General features: G+C 36.6%; 1 protein-coding gene across 1 annotated transcript; it reads right to left on the reverse strand.

Moving 5' to 3' along the window:
• Window positions 1–3,481: 3,481 nt before the first annotated feature.
• On the reverse strand, window positions 3,482–18,506 carry LOC125666897 (uncharacterized). The gene is made up of 15 exons (XM_056152473.1): window positions 18,277–18,506; window positions 17,728–17,837; window positions 14,599–14,615; window positions 14,401–14,503; window positions 12,960–13,098; window positions 12,163–12,209; window positions 10,046–10,081; window positions 9,844–9,897; window positions 8,206–8,256; window positions 8,016–8,069; window positions 7,801–7,833; window positions 5,989–6,033; window positions 5,556–5,663; window positions 4,611–4,714; window positions 3,482–3,984 (listed from the first exon to the last, which is right to left on the reverse strand). Exons 1-15 carry the CDS (start codon window positions 18,504–18,506, stop codon window positions 3,775–3,777), a joined length of 1,341 nt encoding a protein of 446 aa, XP_056008448.1. The 3' UTR covers window positions 3,482–3,774.
• Window positions 18,507–19,116: the final 610 nt, after the last annotated feature.

A 19,116-nucleotide genomic window follows, 5' to 3' on the forward strand; every position in this document is an offset into this window, starting at 1 on the left:
TTTTAGTAAAACATCACAAACTGTATCTAACATATTATTTCGGCCTCTCCTTGGATTAAATTTTGATTTATTTCTGAGAAGGCTTTCTTCCAGATTTTTCTCTTCATCATGTTCATCCTCCTCACCAAAGAATTCGGCCAGTCTCAATCTGCGGGTGTATTCTTTAATATCTTTAGTTAATTCTTGGGTATTATTTCTCGGTGTTGGTGTAAATTTTAAACTTTTCGATAATAAATTTATTTCGTCTTTTGTCAAATGTTTGCTAGAAAGGTTGATTACTTTTGGGTCCACGGTTTTGGTCTGATGTTCTCGAATCTCTGGCTTCCGTTCAGTTTGCCTCCGCCTAAAAAATACTGGCTGCTTTTTCTTCCAATATACGTGGTGCCATTATGTTTGAACACGTTTGTTGTTCCCGAATTTTTATAGTTTTTATAAACAGTTTGGTTTTTCGTTTTGAATCCTCTGTTGGTCTTTCTCTGGGTATCTGAGTCTGATGTCGGCCTCGATTGATACGGATTGCGTCCTGATTGTCCTGGTTGTTTTTGTTGTTGGTTGGTTACAGGACCTGTCCTTGTATTTTCTGTACTAGTGTTGTGATTTTTCCTATTACCCTCCGTTTTGAAGGAGACATTTTTCCTGGTTGCTGCAGCATAATTGACCACTTGTTCGTTGTTTCTGTTGGGTTTTCTTTTATTTGTATTCCGTTTGTTTGTTTTCTCCTTGATAACGGTTTTTCCATACTTTCTTATGTAATCTAACTGCCAAATTTCTTTGTATCGCCACCTGTCGATAGATTTCTTTTCTTCTTTTTCGCAGTCGGATTTCCACATTTCCTGCAGAATTTCTAACACTCTACCTGACGTTAAATCCTCGAGTTTTGTTTTGATATTCTCGTCGATGTTCATGACTTTCTGCTGGTTGTTGGAGGATCTCATTCGGAGAAGTTGTATTTCTCCTTTTACTCTCTCGATGGCAACGTTAGCTCTTATATCCGTTTGGTTTTCTGGTTCACCTCGGATTTCTGGAATTCTGAATTTTCTTGGTATGATAGGGGTATCTTCACTCAACCAATTTTCAAACTGATCAGCATCCTTTGCACAGTTTATCTGTTTCCAGAACAGTTGTTTTCTTAAATTTAAAGCTGTATTCCACTGGGTCTTCATTTTCTGTTTAATTTTGTTAGCTTCTTTCAGCAAAGTTATTGCCATCACTTGCTGCTGAATTGATTCAGTCGGTGTATGGTATACAGCGTGATTCCTCGAAATTTCCACACTAGAATTCACTGATTTTATGTAGGTTTCCTCATCGCTGTTGCTTACAGGAATCTCGCACACCATTAAGATATTTTTCATCTCGTCCACTTTTTTCTCAATGGATTCAATGCGATCCAACAAATCGTGAAGTAACTCATTATTATCCTTTTCCCTATGAGTCCCTTTGTGTTCTGCCATCACGGTCACTGGTGTAATATATCCAAATTGTGTTTTTAAAAAAAATCACAGTGTCCGGTATAAAATATTAAAAGAAATAGAATAAACAGTACACAAAGTTAAAAATTTAACGCAAGCGCTTTCATTTTATAATCCTCAGGCGTTACATTTTAAAATAGTTTTGAAATGGTTTGACGTCATAAAGGCGTCCTAACATTTCACGTACATATATATATATATACAATGTTGTAGAGTTATTTCTTGTAAATTTTCTATATATCAATATAATGCATATCATAATTCAAATTGACTTATCTCCCTTAGACAGTGGTAAATAAATACGGTCATAATAAGAAAGATGATGACATTCAAACAGACAGACAAAGTGACATGACTCCAAAATCTATAGGTATCTTCCTCTTATTGTAAAATATTTCTGTACAAAATTTGAAAACTTTACAATGAAAACTGTTTGAGTTATTGTGTCACAAAGAAAGTGTTCATAATAACAAAGATCATGCCATACAGACAGACAAAGTTAAATGATCCCAAAATATATAGGCGTCTTCCTCTTATTGTACATTATTTCTGTACAAAATCTGAAAACTGTACGATAAAAACTGTTTGAGTTATCGTGTCACAAAGAAAGTGTTGACGGACGGACAATGTGATTACTACAGGGCTTCCTGCATTTCATGCGAGGCCCTATAAATACAGAAACTACTTTCTATTTGAATATTTGGGATTCCTCTGGATGCTAATATTGATTGATTGTATTTTGCTTAAGTACGATAAATGTGCATGTGAACTTATTGAAAACCTTGTCACCTACTGTCAAAGCTTGATGACCAGGAACTGCTTCAACCAACTTCGTAAAATACAGTCACACAGATTTATTATATACTCATTACTATCACTTGTAACTGGAAGAGGTCCTATTATGTCAATTCCTACCCTATCCAAATGTACACCAGTAACAGATTGACAAAGAGATGTTCTCCCAAATCCTGAACCCGATTTAGTCCTAGCACATATGTTGCATTGTCTACACAATAAAATCAAATTGAATAAAAATATCAGACATGAACAGTTAAGAATATAAATAACAAATTGATTCATTATATCATATGCATTTGTCAACTGGTTATTCCATTCTGGATATTCATCTGATATTTGGTACATCGCTTTGCAATAACAAGTTACAGATCAAGTTCGAATTTCGTCTTGGTCCGTTAATTTTTCATTAAGTTATGGACCTTGGACTTAGAAAAATAACATGAATTGTCAGTTTTCCTGACTTTTTGGGTTGCGCTTGCAGATATTCATTTGATATTTGGTACATTATTTTGCCATAACAAGTTACAGATCAAGTTCGAATTTCGTCTTGGTCCGTTCATTTTTCATTAAGTTATGACCCTTGGACTTTGAAAAATAGCATGAATTATTAGTTTACATCCAAGTTTCTTATCTCTGTAGATAAGAGTACTACACTCATTAAAACTTCTAGCATAGTAATACAACAATATAGCTAAATTATTCATGATCACCTACATGTCACAGTTTATTGCTTTGGTTAAAGACCTAAACCTAATTATAAATTTGTCATTTTTTTCTGGTCTAGTCTCTACTCGAATGGTAGTTGATTTCCAACCATTCTTATCCTGGTTCCCCAATTTTTCCTTTTACCATAACCTACATAATGAACTTTGAATATTGTTATGGTACAGTAATTTTTGGAACCGGTAGGGGACTATGTATTGCCATACAATACTCTGAGAATGTTTGTTTTATATTTTTTTAAAAATGTTTCATTTTCGGAATGATGAAGAGGGTGTTTTGTTTGCAAATAAGACATTTAGAGTACATATTTCGCTATAATTTGATGCAAAGAACAGTGCAATTACCAGTATAATTAGAAATTAGTCCCAGATACTTATAATAATCAACTTTTTCTAACTCATTTAATCCAGTAGTGATTTCAAGAGTGTTTGTGCTCTAACCACGTCGATTGTCGTATTACATACAAAGCCATACACAAAACAACACTGTTGTAAGCTGCAGATAGTTTTATTAATCATTAATATGATACTGTCAGATAGTCTCAGAGCTTTATGTATTCCGGGATGTAAAGGAGCCGAGAAATTTTCTTGTGAAAGTCTTACTGTATAGTAATAAATGACCTGAAATCTGCACAGTCCGTTGGTAAAAGACCGAGTTCCATGGCCATCTTTTTCTACCACTAACACACATCTGTGCTATGGGGTATTATCATTACTCTATAGAAAGATCACTACCATTTCCATTGTCCCAATACCACATAAGCTCAGAGACTGCTATTCATGCATTAAGGTGTGAGATAGCTCTTGTAAATTTCAGACGTAGCGACATTGGCTATGGAAGTGGTAGACGCTAAATTGACCATATCCGGCGGATTGACGATGGAGCGTACAGTTGTCGTTGTGCCGTTCACCGTGTACTTGACATAGACGAACGGACTCTCCACAGTCAGAGGACTAAAGGACACAACCTTCGACTTAGTGTTGTCGGTATCAACCTACAACAAAGATTAGCGATCAGTATCTCGCTAAAGAAAATATTATTAATATGATCTTATTGTCAACAGTGGCGTAATTAGGGGAGTTTCGGTGACAGAGGGGCTAGTTGCCCCGATGGACCCATAGCGAAGGCCTAGGATGGGGGTCCATGAACAAAGCTGTTCGATTATTGGTATCCAAGACATGGAGCTTAGTACCCTCTAGTGGGCATGAAATTTGTTTTTCGCATATCATGCATTTTTAATTAACCTACCAAGATGACTCGTGTAGATACTCTGATTTAATATTATAAAATTGTTCATATGTTTTTTAAATCCGCAGCCAAAACCTATATGAAACAGGTCATTTGGGGGAAAAAGATATTTTAGACAAATACATTTCAAAAAGAAATTGAAATAAAATTACCAAATATCAGAAATATGCTACTTTTTAGACTTGAACCGAACCTTAGAAAGATAAAAAAAAATTGGTAGAAATTACTTTTTTTAAAAATCAAAGTGCTGTTAAAGTTATGCACTTTTCATCAAGGAATTAGTTTGCCCGACCACAGAAGCAACAGAAATTGTCGTTAATGAAATAATGATTAAAGGACGAAAATATCAATAGATGGTTTTACGATACTTACTTCGAGGACAAGAGTAGATTCACTCATGGATGACATCATGGCAGCCATTTTATCCAGCATTGTTGTATAGAGATATATTTTGGTTGTAGCTTCAGTTCCACAAACTAAAGAATATAGTAATAATAGAATAGACTGATAAGTATATTTTCAGTCGTGTCTGCATGCGTGGTAATTCTAAATGTTCTCCATTTCATCGGAGCACCAAAATGTCGATTCACTTTTGATAACCGTTAACTTTCTCAACTTAATACTATTTTCTAGGTGTAAATCAGGGAGACGGAAAATCCGAATTAAAGCCACTACAGTAGCACAATTCATACCGTGAATACATTCTTATTCGCGAGGACTCAAATTTTCGTTGTTGTCTTCATGCACAAAAAAGGTTCCCGTGAATGATTGTGCAAAAATATGTAAATGTTATGATGAACAAATTCACGATCAATATTGGCGACTGTAAGTCCCTCCTAAATATGCAACATTAAAGTCTGGCGAAATATACGTGATTGACAGTCAGATTTAATTTTCAGAATTTAAAGTTCTTTAGTACTGATTATAAGAGGATTTATCGATGGCTTATAATGCAATTATGGTTATAGCAAAATGACTGCTCAGGTATATATACTTATTAATATTTGTTACGAAAGAATGCGGGCCCGAGGTATTTGTATTATCACGCCTCAGACAAAATTGTTGAAATCTAATTGGTCAGATCTTGGTCACATGACGCCGTGAAAAAAAACCGTATCATGCCAGAAAAACCCGTATTGAGCGAGAAATTTATTCTCGGGTTCGACTTACAGCCGTGACAAAATTGGCGAAGCGATAAGTTGTATGGTATAGACCCCCACATATACAGTTAGAGGTCTTCAACGTGATAGATTCACTTACTAACTGTGTAACTTATAACATTAGTAATCTGACTTTCATTATTTAAAATATCTTTACCGGTTTCCAAGAGTTTGTCTTCTTTGGCGGCAGAAATCCTGTTACAGAGTTCGCAGGATAAAGCGGCGGCACGCCTCCGTCTTCTTCCAAATGTATCCTCAAACCACTCTAGGAAACAAAAACACCTCCATTAATACTAGTAAATGTAGTTTAAAAGTTCCTATACTTGTTGGGTCAGAGTTCCGTGGCACCGAGTTAAAATACTGATATTTCAAGGCGAGAAGTTTATTCTTGCAGGAAATCATACTTCAAACTTCTAGAGGCAAGAAATATATATCAAAGCGTATTTTGGGTTCTCAAATCCTCCATAACAAGTGCATGCAAATTAAACAGATTTTTATTACATGTACGCAGTTCTGAGTTTGCCTTACCTTTTCATTAATCATGGAGAGAGAGAGAGAGAGAGAGAGAGAGAGAGAGAACCATGACTCACTTTTCGCTCCTCCCGCCCACTTCTTCACATGCCCTCCAATTGTACCTGGAAAAAGGTGCTCAACATGGAAGCATACAAAAATGGACATTTATATGTAATTTAAAAAAGCCTCATCGCCTTACATATGTCAAAGCATGTCGTCTCCTAATTGGGGTAGAAAACATGATTAAAACAAACTACATTTTATAGTATATAAAAGTGCTTGTAAAAGAAACTACATTTTATAGTATATAAAAGTGCTTGTTGATTGCGCTTGGAAAATGTTGCTCTTGAGACAATGCACATGTAGTCTATATCATTCATCGTTAATTACTTACTGCTACCATATTTTAGTATAAAAATAAGAACCCCCTTGACCTAGACCATATCTTTCCGAGCCCAAAACCATATCGTTCAAGACCTTGGACAATATATTTCCGGGTCCTGGACTATATATTTTTCGGGACCTTGGACGGTATCTTTCCAGACACTGGATTCTATATCTCCAGGCCCTGAACTATATGTTTCCGGGCCCTGGACAATATCACTCCGGGTCCTGGACTAAATCTCTCTGGGCCCAGAAATATATCGTTCCGGGCCCTGAAATATATCTTTCCGGGCCCTGGACTATATCTCTCCAGTTCTTGAACTATATCTTTCCGGGCTCTGAACTATATCTTTCCAGGCCCTGGACTATATCTTTCCGGGCCCTGAACTATATCTTTCCGGGCCCTGGACTATATCTTTCAGGGCTCTGGACTATATCTTTCCGAACCTTGGACTAAATATATCCGGGCCTTGGACGATATCTTTCCAGACCCTGGATTATATCTCTCCGGGTCCTGGATTATATCACTCCGGGCCCAGAAATATATCTTTCCGGGCCCTGAACTATATCTTTCAGGGCTCTGGACGATATCTTTCCGAACCTTGGACATCTTTCCGGGCCCTGGACTATATCTTTCCGGGCCCAGAACTATATATTTTGGGCCCTGAACTATACCTTTCCAGGTCTTGGACTTTGTTTCTCCAGATTCTGGAAAATCATTCTGGTCACTAAAACATGTCCCATGGGAAAAGGAATGAATTTATACATGCATATGATTACATATGATATGTCTATACTTGCATTCCAGTATTTTTTTCTATTGCAGATGGGATGGGTATCTACGTCTACATGTACCCGAACAATTTTTATTAGTAGGATGCTATAGATGATATGTTAGTAAAAATTCATAATAATTAGGTATGTATTTTTGACAAATATAACGTGGTGTTTGTGGACACCTGGCATTCTATGGATCCGTGCATTATTTGCATATTTATTTTAACACATGATAGCAATTGTTCTAGAGAGAAATATGATATTTAGATTTCCCCACCATAAATTTCTAAGCAGTTATATACACATGGATCAATTTAGACTCAAGGCTCCTGCTTAGTGCAAATTGAACAGGACCAAAAAATAAAAACTTTGACCTTTGCAGCTTTTCTCAAACAGTTGTTGCGATGATTTAAAAATGCATTTCATGCTAGTTTTCCCTAATTCCACAATATACAATCTTATCCCTTAATGAGGCTGTGTGCCAAGTTCGAGATTTACGAAATGAATGCTTGACGACAGACAAAGAGACATAGGGCAAACAAACCTTGATCAGAAAAATCAAACAGGATATGAATATAGCTTGCCATAATTTGAATATCAAAGACTATCACTTAGCTTTAGATTTTAGTAGCATGTCTTTTTTATAGGAGAACATACACATTTTGATGTAAAATCAGTTATCTAGCCACGTTATCTAATAATTAGGGATTAATTTGAGTGGTCGTTACCTGTTAATTTTTTCAATTCGTTCAAAGCTTTGCCTGAAAATGGTAAATTATACACGTATTAAACATTTTCTTTCTCATACAATGTACAAAGAGGCAATAAAGCTCTCCCAATGAACCTATCAAGTGGGTTCTTAAAAGAAGGATTGCCAAAATTATCAATATAGAAGTTGAAAAAAGAATTGATTAAGTATAGATTTTTCTCGCTTACGACTTACTAGAGACGCCCGAGACTCCGTTTTTGATTTTATTGCCCAAGTTTGAAAACGTCTCTGAAATTTCAAATGCATTCATGAAGCAGTTACACAACATTAAATTACAGCACATTCTACCACTTACTTTGAAACTTTAATTTTGAAGGTTTTAATCCAAGACATTAACATTTGTATCATGTGGCTGTACACTCACGTTTGAATTTTTCGCCTGCGTTTTCCAGCTTGGACAGTTTCTTTACCATATCTGAAATAAAAATGATAATATATGTAATTGGAAAAGATTGATTGATTGAATATTGTTTTACGTCCCTCTCGAGAATATTTCACTCATATGGAGACGTCACCACTGCCGGTGAAGGGCTGCAAAATTTTGGCCTATGCTTGGCGCTCATGGCCATTGAGCAGGGGGGATCTTTATCGTGCCACACCTGCTGTGACACGGGTCCTTGGTTTTTTGTGGCCTCATTTAGTCGCCTCTTACGACAAGCAAGGGGTACTGAGGACCTATTCTAACCCGGATCCCCACGGGATAATTAGAAAGAAGCCGAGAGATAGATAGATAGAGTTTTTGAGTGCCATATATGTTTTTTATTTATTTTTTTTAGAAATGTTTTGAATAATTATACAATCCTTTTAAAGAATTTATGGAAGGGAAAGTAATGAATTTCTTCTATTTGCAAAAAGATAGCACTCCTAATCATGTCACATGGATTTTGTCATAGACCTTCCTGATAAACACTGGGCGCCACCATATAACTGAAAAAGTGTTGAGTGTGGCGGAAAGCATCAATCAATCAATCATCCTGATCAGTGAACTGGTATACAGGAACTCGTTTTCATTCATAAACGTAAAATATAGGAGATCTGCTTCCATATGATATGATTCGATGCAAAGATTCCCAAGCATCAATTCGAGAAATTTACCAGAAAAGAACTTCCTGACAAAGGTTCTTCTTATTTATGAAGGTTTGGGTTACACTAATAAAGGTATGAGTTACTGGTGAAGGTATGATTAACTCGTGAAGTATTGACCCACTGGTGAAGGTTTGACCCATTGGTGAAGGTTTGAGTTAATGTATAGGTATGAGTTAATGGTGAAAGTTTGACTTACTGTTGAAGGTTTGATTTACTGGTGAAGGTATGAGTTACTGTTGAAGGTTAGACTTACTGGGGAAGGTATGAGTTACTGGTGTAGGTTTGAGTTACTGGTGAAGGTTAGACTTACTGGGGAAGGTATGAGTTACTGGTGAAGGTATGAGTTACTGATGAAGGTTAGACTTACTGGTGAAGGTTTGATTTACTGGTGAAGGTTAGACTTACTGGGGAAGGTTTGGGTTACTGGTGAAGGTATGAGTTACTGATGAAGGTTGGACTTACTGGGGAAGGTATGAGTTACTAGTGTAAGTTTGACTTCCTGGTGAAGGTTTGACTTACTGGTGAAGGTATGACTTACTGGTGAAGGTATGAGTTACTGATGAAGGTTAGACTTACTGGGGAAGGTATGAGGTACTGGTGAAGGTTGGACTTACTGGGGAAGGTATGAGTTACTGTATAAGTTTGACTTACTGGTGAAGGTTAGACTTACTGGGGAAGGTATGAGTTACTGTTGAAGGTTAGACTTACTGGTGAAGGTTAGACTTACTGGTGAAGGTATGAGTTACTGATGAAGGTTAGACTTACTGGGGAAGGTATGGGGTACTGGTGAAGGTTGGACTTACTGGGGAAGGTATGAGTTACTGTATAAGTTTGACTTACTGGGGAAGGTTAGACTTACTGGTGAAGGTTTGAGTTACTGGTGAAGGCTAGACTTACTGGTGAAGGTTTAACTTACTTGTGAAAGACTTCATCCCATCCTTGATTTTTGATCCAGCCGCATTAACTCCACCTTAAAGATTGATATATAATGAGTGAATAACACACAATACATGTGTAAAGTCAATCAAATCATGACTATCGAGCGGCACAGATACGCATATCTTAACGGTATATCATATTTACTCATTTTGTTATGGCAGATATAGACAAACACGTACCTTTGAATTTGTTGAAATGTGAATCCACTCCTGCTTCTACAGATATTGTATGAAATATAAAATAAAAGCTTTGGAATTGTATTCCATAATGTACCACCCAACATGCATACTCTTTATCAGTAGTGAATGTTCTGATGACAAAAGACATTTAATATTAAATTCAGTCTAGTAACTGAGAACTTTTAAAATGTATGGGAAATTCAAACACACGTTTAGTATTGATGTAAATAGATAGAGCAAAACAAAACTGTTACAGGAAAAGGGGGATGTCGACGATGTTTTTGTTTAACTTCTTACTATCTTCACCACTCTATTTGATAAAATATTCAATTTCAGAAGAAACTGTAGGCATCTGATAGGGTTTTCAACAGCGTTTCCGGCATTTGGAATTCAGTATAATATAGGTTATAACGTATAAATCAGCAACAGTTTGTTGAATATCAAATAACCCAGTAAAGGATTTACAGAAATTTTAAAATCATTGGACAGTCACAGACATATGTACATTTCTACCATTACAGATAATCAGAAATCTTCAATAGAATTTACCACTGTTACAATGATAAACCATTTAATCTATCACCGCCATAATTATACACCAAGAAGTTTATCGCTGTTCATTAACCATTTGATATACATGTACCATACATGTAGAGACCCCCTCTCCGACTTTTTTAAAAATTGAAATTGTAATTACTTGTTCAATTCAATATTAACTTTAAAAATCACTATTTCATGAAATAAAGAAGATCTGATTGTCTTTTCTCATCATGTTAATTACAGATAGATGCAAGGGAAAGAATTGTTCGTAATACTACAGTTTATACTTTATAATTAATTGCAAATTGATTATTTAAAAGAATAAGTAAAATGCATTTTAAGATCTTTTATCAAAACAAACATAGGTTTTTAAAATGTTGCTTTGACAATCTGATAGTTATTTTTTTCCAGGTTTTTTTCCGGTGGTCCATCAATTTACTTTCGTAATGTTATGAATTTGAAATATATAAAGATATTTCTCAAAAAAATTCAGTAATACATGAACTAGTATTTTTTAAAGTTAAAGAATTAACAGAGATTTAAATCTGAAACACCGTTACGTATATTGAATGTAATCATCTTTCTTTACTATCATTAAACCATGTGAAATAAACACGTTAACTTTAAGGATTTTTGATTGATTGTTTCTTGTATAACGTCCCTCTCGGGAATTTTTCACTCATATATAGACGTCACCAATACCAGCGAAGGGCTGCAAATTTAGGTCTATGCTCGGCGCTTACAGCCTTTTAGCAGAGAGGGCTCTTTAACGTGCCACACCTACTGTGACACGGGACATCCTTTTTTAAGATCATCTCCGAGGACCCGTGACATTCACACCTGATGCCGAACGTTTGGCGATGGAACTGTCACTACCTATTTTAAAGACTGCGGGGCGAACGTTCTACCTCTAGACCACTGTGGCGATTTAAATTAAAGGATGTGACTGCACTATTGTAAACCAGTAAATGTTTATTGTACCACTTACTCAATTGATATCCATCCTATATTTATTCTTTCTATTTACCACATACTGAATGATATTAATTCTACCACACACTGAATGATTTTAATTCTACGTACCACATACAGAATAATATTAAATCTATGTATCACTTATTGAATAGATATTCATTCTACGTACCACATACTGAATGATATTAATTATAGGTACCACTTACATGTATTGAATAAATATTCATTCTATGCACTACATACTGAATGAATAATCAATTTACCATTTACTGAATGAATATGCATTTCATGTAATCAATAAATATTAATTCTATGTATCACTTACTGAATGAATATTATTTCTATATACAACTTACAAACAAAATGCTTATTCATTGTACCACATACTGAATGAATATTCAATCCATGTATCACTTACTAAATGAATATTCATTCTATGTACTACTTACTAAATGAATATTCATTCTATGTACTACTTACTAAATGAATATTCATTCTATGTACTACTTACTAAATGAATATTCATTCTATGTACCACTTACTAAATGAATATTCATTCTATGTACTACTTACTAAATGAATATTTACTATGTACAACTTACGCAATGCTTGTAGCGGGTTTCCACCGCCGCCGCCTCCACTGCTCTCACTGTTTGGAAAAGAAAAAATAACAACAAATGTTAGTTCACTTTGAAATTATGCCAAAGGAGAAGAACATTTTGCAGATTCTGTTGATACCATTACGAGCTACGCCAACTTACATGTAATGACCTAAAGTAGTTCCGATTCTCTGCATTGATACAGAAAGTACATACACAGAATTATCGTTGTGATTTTTTTTACTATTATTATACATATGTATTGTATTTATTCTTTATCTTATATACACACACTAACACACAGAGAAATATAATTATATATTTCGTCACTTGGGGCAGTTTAAAATTGCAATCTTTGAACTATGTAAAATATGCAACGATCCTCTTGACGTCACATGACTGTATTCCGTTCCGTTATATATATATATATATATATATATATATATATATATATATATATCACAGAAATTCACTACATATGGATACCCTCTTCCGCCCCTATCCGGGGTTGAACTCACGGCCTGCGGAACCAAATCTCCTAGCAGTTTGTGTAACCAGCGCATTAGATCATGTAGCGTGTGACGCGAGATTTCATCGTCATCGAAAGCAAAGTTTATTATTTGCCTAGCAGGTCTAGCGCGCTGGTCACAAGCTCCTAGGAGATTTTGTTCGTTGTGAGTTCATTACAATTTCAGTGCGCGTACACACACACACAGAGAGAGACAGACAGAGAGAGAGAGAGACAGACAGAGAGAGAGAGAGAGAGAGAGAGAGACAGGCAGACAGAGAGAGAGAGATACCAGTTGCTGTCACAGAATGCCACGGCAGCGTTGACGGAGTCATTGCACGTTGTAAGCAGTTGCAGGGCAATAACGCTGTAATTTTCATACTGACTGTTGATTAAAACTGAGAGATCGGTCCTCACAGTTAGGTCTACGCCTAAAAAGGAAAGTGGATTGTAAAATGAAACTTAAACAGGACAGTCAAGGAATAAGAACATAACAAAAAGTTCGCGAAAATATGCAGGATATGTCAACTATTCGAGAGGTTTATTCAAAATATATCGAACATGAAAATGTGAAGATAATGAACCCATAAATAATACAAAACCAAGAGCAGAGGGTATACATGGACCCCTAGAGGTGGGGTCAGGTGCCTCGAAGAAGCATCCCTTTCGATCCGTCAAACCCACCGAGGACCTTAAATTTTGATAGGGTAAACGGAGTAATTCGTAGTCAAAATTATTGTGTAAAGAAAGGCCCAACAATTTGTTTAGACAGGATTTGACCCAATGAGAGGTTGTATGTGAGAATTAGATCGTTGTACCGACCATAGAATTTGCGAAATACTGATTTTAAATGAGACTGTTGGAACCCTGCAGCATCAACTTATTTGTCAGTAGCTTGCCTCAACTTAAAAACTGAGACCGATGGACAAGGAATGATTACTCCTCCTAGGCACCTGATCTCCCCTCTAGTGTATCTAGGGGTTCATGTTTGCAATAGTCCTAATTTTTGTCGTCTTCATAGGAGTAATGAGATAAACATTGTTTGTTATCTTCACCTTTTCATACAAAGACCTGTTTTAATCTGTACAGAGTGTTTCTTAAGGTAACTCCATACTCGCAGTTTTATCTGATACAAGTTTGAAAAATGTATTTATTTCCATTCATTACAGTTAAAACTAACAAATTATCAAATAAAATACATAGGTCATCACACTTTTTAAGATACGAGACGTACATAAAAAGATTCATATATCACCGTCAGAAAATTGCAATTTTCCTTAAACAGCGTTATCAAAATTACATACAAACTGGTAATGACCATATAGTAGCATTCATAACAATTTCATGAAACTGTTTCTTCACCAAAATATATAAAATATCTATAAAAAATAAAGGAAATCTATCGCATAATTTGACTTGATAAAGAAATCAATAGAAACAGAGTTATTGCCCTTGGATTCAATATTTTGAAACGTATCTTTGATTATTTATCTATAACTTAAGACTTTTAAAATGGTTTATTTTTTGACAAGAATTTTTACAATAACTACATGTATCAGAAAAGACTCCAACAAAATTTATGTTCCTATCATGCATAAATCTAAATAAATCATTGATTTTGCAAAATCTGATGACATCACAGGAGGGTGGAATTACTTTAATTCAAAACAGCTAATTCAAAAATTCCACATCCATATGAAAAGATGAATGAATTAATAATAAAAACCAATTACTTTTGGTAGTGTCTTTATCGATCAATTCAGCACTACATATTCCGCAACATATTGCCAATACCAGAAACTTCATGTCGACAGTTGAAGTGGCGGTCCGAACCCTCTAGAAAACAGTGTTCTATTCACAATGTTTTTGCAAAATGTTCACTTAAAAGTCTCATATAATAATATATAATTATATAAAACTGTTTCACTTACCTGTTTAAAAGTGTATTCTGTAAATCACAAAACAACAGGGCATTTATATGAATATATCCTATCATGATTAATTGCACGATTAGTTTTGATGAGGGTATAGATTGATGAGGTTAGAGAGATTCAAAACATACAACAAGCGTTTTGGGCTATTGGGGGATTTCTAGTTGTGACATGTCAATTCATTGTTTCAACATTTGTTGAAACCTAAAGGCATATGTATTACAATTTCAAAATTGCGTAGGATGATTTTCCAAGGTTGATTTGAGATAGGGAACACTCCCAGCCCCCTTAGTTAGAAGTGTGTAACATTCATATAGTCAACACGGCAACAAGGATGCAGAAATACCGTGTTTTATTTCACGTCTCTTGCTTTTCATTTAAGATTATGTAGCGTACCCTATCGTCTCGTGTCAAACGTGAACGGAATCTGCGATAAATGTTTCATTGAAATAAATGTATTCATTACATGCGAAAAACGGTAAGTGAGAAAGTTTGCCAGTTTACTTTCGGAAGGTCGGTGGTCTCTTCGTATCTGGGCTCCCTCTTCCATCAATGAAAAAATTTGGGCGCCACCAGATAACTGAAAAATTGTTGAGTGTGGCGAAAAACATCAATCAATACATGCGAAAATTATGTGTTTTTGCGACAGTATGCCCCAACCATGGCCACGCTCAAGTGTGCTTTTATTAGTCACGTGGCTTTGATCATTTAGTACAGTTTCTATGATGTATTTAACAGATGTTAAAAGACAAATGACACCAAACAAAGTACGAACTTTACATTCAATATTCCCTCTACGTCTGACTTAGTCATCAAAATAACCTATAAATCCGGTATAAATAATATTACGATTAGACAGTTCTACAGGTTGTAAAGACGATGAAATATGATAATGGATTATGTGAACCATGACTGGTAATCAAGGAATAATCTTCACAACGATTAGAATTGTAAAATATACAATATCCAAGACGTAACCAAGGAAACCGTTATTCAGAATATTAAAGTCTGAGGTTTTACAAAGAATAGGCTTTTTTGATGTAATTAAAATCAAAGGATTGAATCTTCAAATCCGAAAAAATTGCAAGAATATTATTTGATATATAGAGATAAACAAATAATACTTTATGTGTTTGGAATACCCTAACATTGGCAAAAACGACAAAAGAAATGGCTGAATTTTGAAGAACAGGTGCTGGTACTGTATAAAAATGTCTTGATGGTAATTAATGTACATATTTTTCACTCATATGGAGACGTCGCCATTGCCGGTGAAGGGCTGCAAAATTCAGGCCTATGCTCGGCGCCTACGGCCTGTGAGCAGGGAGGAATTTATATCGTCCCACTCCTGCTGTGACACGGGGCCTCGGTTTTTGCGGTCTCATCTGAAGGACCGCCCCATTTAGTCACCTCTAACGACAAGCAAGGGGTACTGAGGACCTATTCTAACGCGGATCCCCATTGGACTACCTGAGAAGAAGGAAAGGTCTTCGTTGAAGGTCTTATTCTAAGTTTTAAATGTAAGTATATTCTCTCTCAAAACCTGGGTTCACTTTTGGCGGTAAAACTCAATGACCAATTTTTTTTTTTACATTATATCGTATAACATTAGCTTCATTCCTTAAGTAAAGGCTAGATGAATAAAGGAGTGGATTTAGGTTTTTCTAAAGTAAAATACATTTAAACATATACATCTATCTTTAACAAAATTTATTCATTAAACCCCAAGATCACTCTATTACAACCACCCCCCCCCCCTTTCAAAATGATGTCCGCATCATTCAAAGAACACGCCATAAAACATCGATAATATACAATACGGCATAAAAAACACTGATTATGTACAGAAAGCAACATTTAAACATACAGTCTGTTGGTATCCCCATGGCATGAATTGTGCTCCTTTGTTAGCTGATGTGTTTTTATATTCCTATGGTCCTCCGTAACCCCCTTGCTTGTCGTAAGAGGCGACTAAATGGGGTGGTCCTTCGGACGAGACCGCATAAAACCAAGGTCCCGTGTCACAGTAGGTGTGGCACGATAAAGGTCCCTCCCTGCTCAATGGCCATAAGCGCCGAACATAGGCCTACATTTCGCAGCCCTTCACCGGCAGTGGTGACGTCTCCATATGAGTGAAATATTCTCGAGAGGGACGTTAAACAATATCCAATCAATCAATCAATCAATCAATATATTCCTATGAAGCAGAATTTATTCATACACGTCTACGTGAGAAGAAAAAAAACATCTTCTTGTGGCCTTCAATTCGACATTTAGATATATCGACGACGTAATGTCTATTAATTAACAATAATAATTTTCATTTATATGTCAATTCTTTGTATCCCAGTGAAATCGAAATAAAAGATACCACACTAACCACAGAATGGTCAAACTTCTGCTTCGTACTTAAATATTTTATTGAAACGGAGGCTCGGTATCCTGAATGATTGATTGAATACTGGCGGTGAAGGGAGGCAACATTTAGGCCTATGCTCGGCGCTTATGGCCATTGAGCAGGGAGGGATCTTTATCGTGACACACCTGCTGTGACACGGGACCTCGGTTTTTGCGGTTTCACCCAAAGGAACGCCCCTTACGGCAAGCAAGGGGGTACTGAGGACCTATTCTAACCCAGATCCCCGGAGGTGGCGTACTGAGGACCTATTCTAACCCGGAACCCCACGGGATCGGTACCCTGATCATCTTCAGACTGGTTCTGTATCAATGGAGGCTCGGTATCCTGATCATCTCTATCATTGCCAACCGCTGCGGTGGCCTAGAGGTTAGAGCGTTCGCCCCGCATGCGGAAGGCCGGGGTTCGTATCCCGGGCGCGACAGACCTTAGTCGGTAAAACAGGTAGTGATAGTTCCATCGCCAAACGATCGGCATCAGGTGTTAATATCACGGGTCCTCGGAGATTCCTTAAAAACGAATGTCCCGTGTCGCAGTAGGTGTGGCACGCTAAAGAACCCTCGCTGCTCAATAGCCGTAAGCGCCGAGCAAACGCCTAAATTTGAAGCCCTTCACTGGTCTTGGTGACGTCTCCATATGAGTGAAAAATTCTCGAGAAAGACGTTAAGCAAGATACAATCAATCAATCTATCTATCATTTTCAGACTGGTTACCAGACTCTTCCTTACGAAGAGGATCCTCTTCCAAACCGGGTTCTGAAGCTTCTCTAGACAAGGAAAGGTCATCATCCTCTTGAGGGGTCTTCTGGTGATAATAGGACAATCTATAAAAGAAAAGTTACTTTCTGAATTCGAAATTACGAGAGAAGCATTGTAATTAGTACATTCGAGTACAGCAGAATACTTGTGTATCTCTTTCCTGCCTTCTGTCTTGGTGTAGGTTAAAATTTTGGTTGATGTAAACTTAGAACCTATCGGTACATTGCGATTCGATACCCTACACCATCATGTCTTCTAACTCTGAAAACTGAGATATTATCATTGGGTTGTGAGATAAAAATGCGCGGATGGTCTTGTCATATGTCTACGACCTTATGTGTACGACTCTAACCAACACCCTGTCTCCAACACTCAAACGTGGCTGTTCTAGCTCTCAAGTCTTAGTCGGTCTTCTGTAGTTACTGAGAGAGTGTGCTTCATTGCTGTCTGAGCCTGTTTGAATGCTTGTAATATGTCTCCGATAGGTATTTCGTCGTACACTACTTGTTATCACTCTGTGGACTGGACAATCCAAACACATCTACATATAGTTCAGGCTTTCTTCCAAAGATAAGGAAAATTGGTGAACACCTGGTTTTATCTTGGGCTATAGAGATGTAGACATGGACTGAGCTGCTAATATCACTCTTCCACTCTGATTTCTGACAAAATTCCAAAGTTTTTAGCATGGAGAGAAAAGTGTGGTTAAATTTTTCTATGATTCTATTTCCCATATTGGGTGATATGGAGTAGTTCTTGATTTAGAGATGCCTAAAAGTAAACACAATTCTTTGATGATATAGCTACAAAAATGTGTACCTTCATCTGAATAAAGGTGTGCTGGGACTTCGTAGTGCAAGATGATTGATTGATTGTATCTTGCTTAACGTCTCGCTCGAGATTTTTTCACTCATATGGAGACGTCACCAATACCGGCTAAGGGCTTTAAATTTAGGTCTTTGCTCGGCGCTTAGGGTCATTGAACAGTGAGGGTTCTTTAGCGTGCCACACCTAATGCCGAACGTTTAGCGATGGAACTGTCACTTCCTCTTTTAACGACTTAAGTCTGTCGCGGCCGGAATTCGAACCCCGGCCTTCCGCATGCGGGGCTTCAGCCGCGGTTCTTGTTTTATTTCGGGTTGGTACTACAATAGCAAACTTCGTAAAGTGGTCAGTAATCACCAAATATTCTGAATTCCTCCTTTTGGATGGTTCTCAAGTAAGATAATCTAGCTATGCGGATATGTACATGGACTCTGTAAGAACTACGCACACTACCTCTGGATTCCCGCCTACATTTTAAACTCGTATATTTTAAAATGCTTTGCAATTTTGCTAATGATA

The sequence above is a fragment of the Ostrea edulis genome, chromosome 10, assembly GCF_947568905.1.
Source record: "Ostrea edulis chromosome 10, xbOstEdul1.1, whole genome shotgun sequence".
Taxonomy (NCBI): Eukaryota; Metazoa; Mollusca; class Bivalvia; order Ostreida; family Ostreidae; genus Ostrea; species Ostrea edulis.

What these genes read in the sequence shown, in the direction of transcription:
- LOC125666897 (XM_056152473.1), bottom strand. Translation starts at nt 18,506, where the DNA reads ATGGGAAATAGAATCATAGAAAAATTTAACCACACTTTTCTCTCCATG. An exon ending in CGATAAAGACACTACCAAAA is followed by an intron (nt 13,099 to 14,400) that starts GTAATTGGTTTT and finishes TTTCCTTTTTAG; the next exon opens with GCGTAGACCTAACTGTGAGG. An exon ending in GCATTCTGTGACAGCAACTG is followed by an intron (nt 12,210 to 12,959) that starts GTATCTCTCTCT and finishes TTTTCCAAACAG; the next exon opens with TGAGAGCAGTGGAGGCGGCG.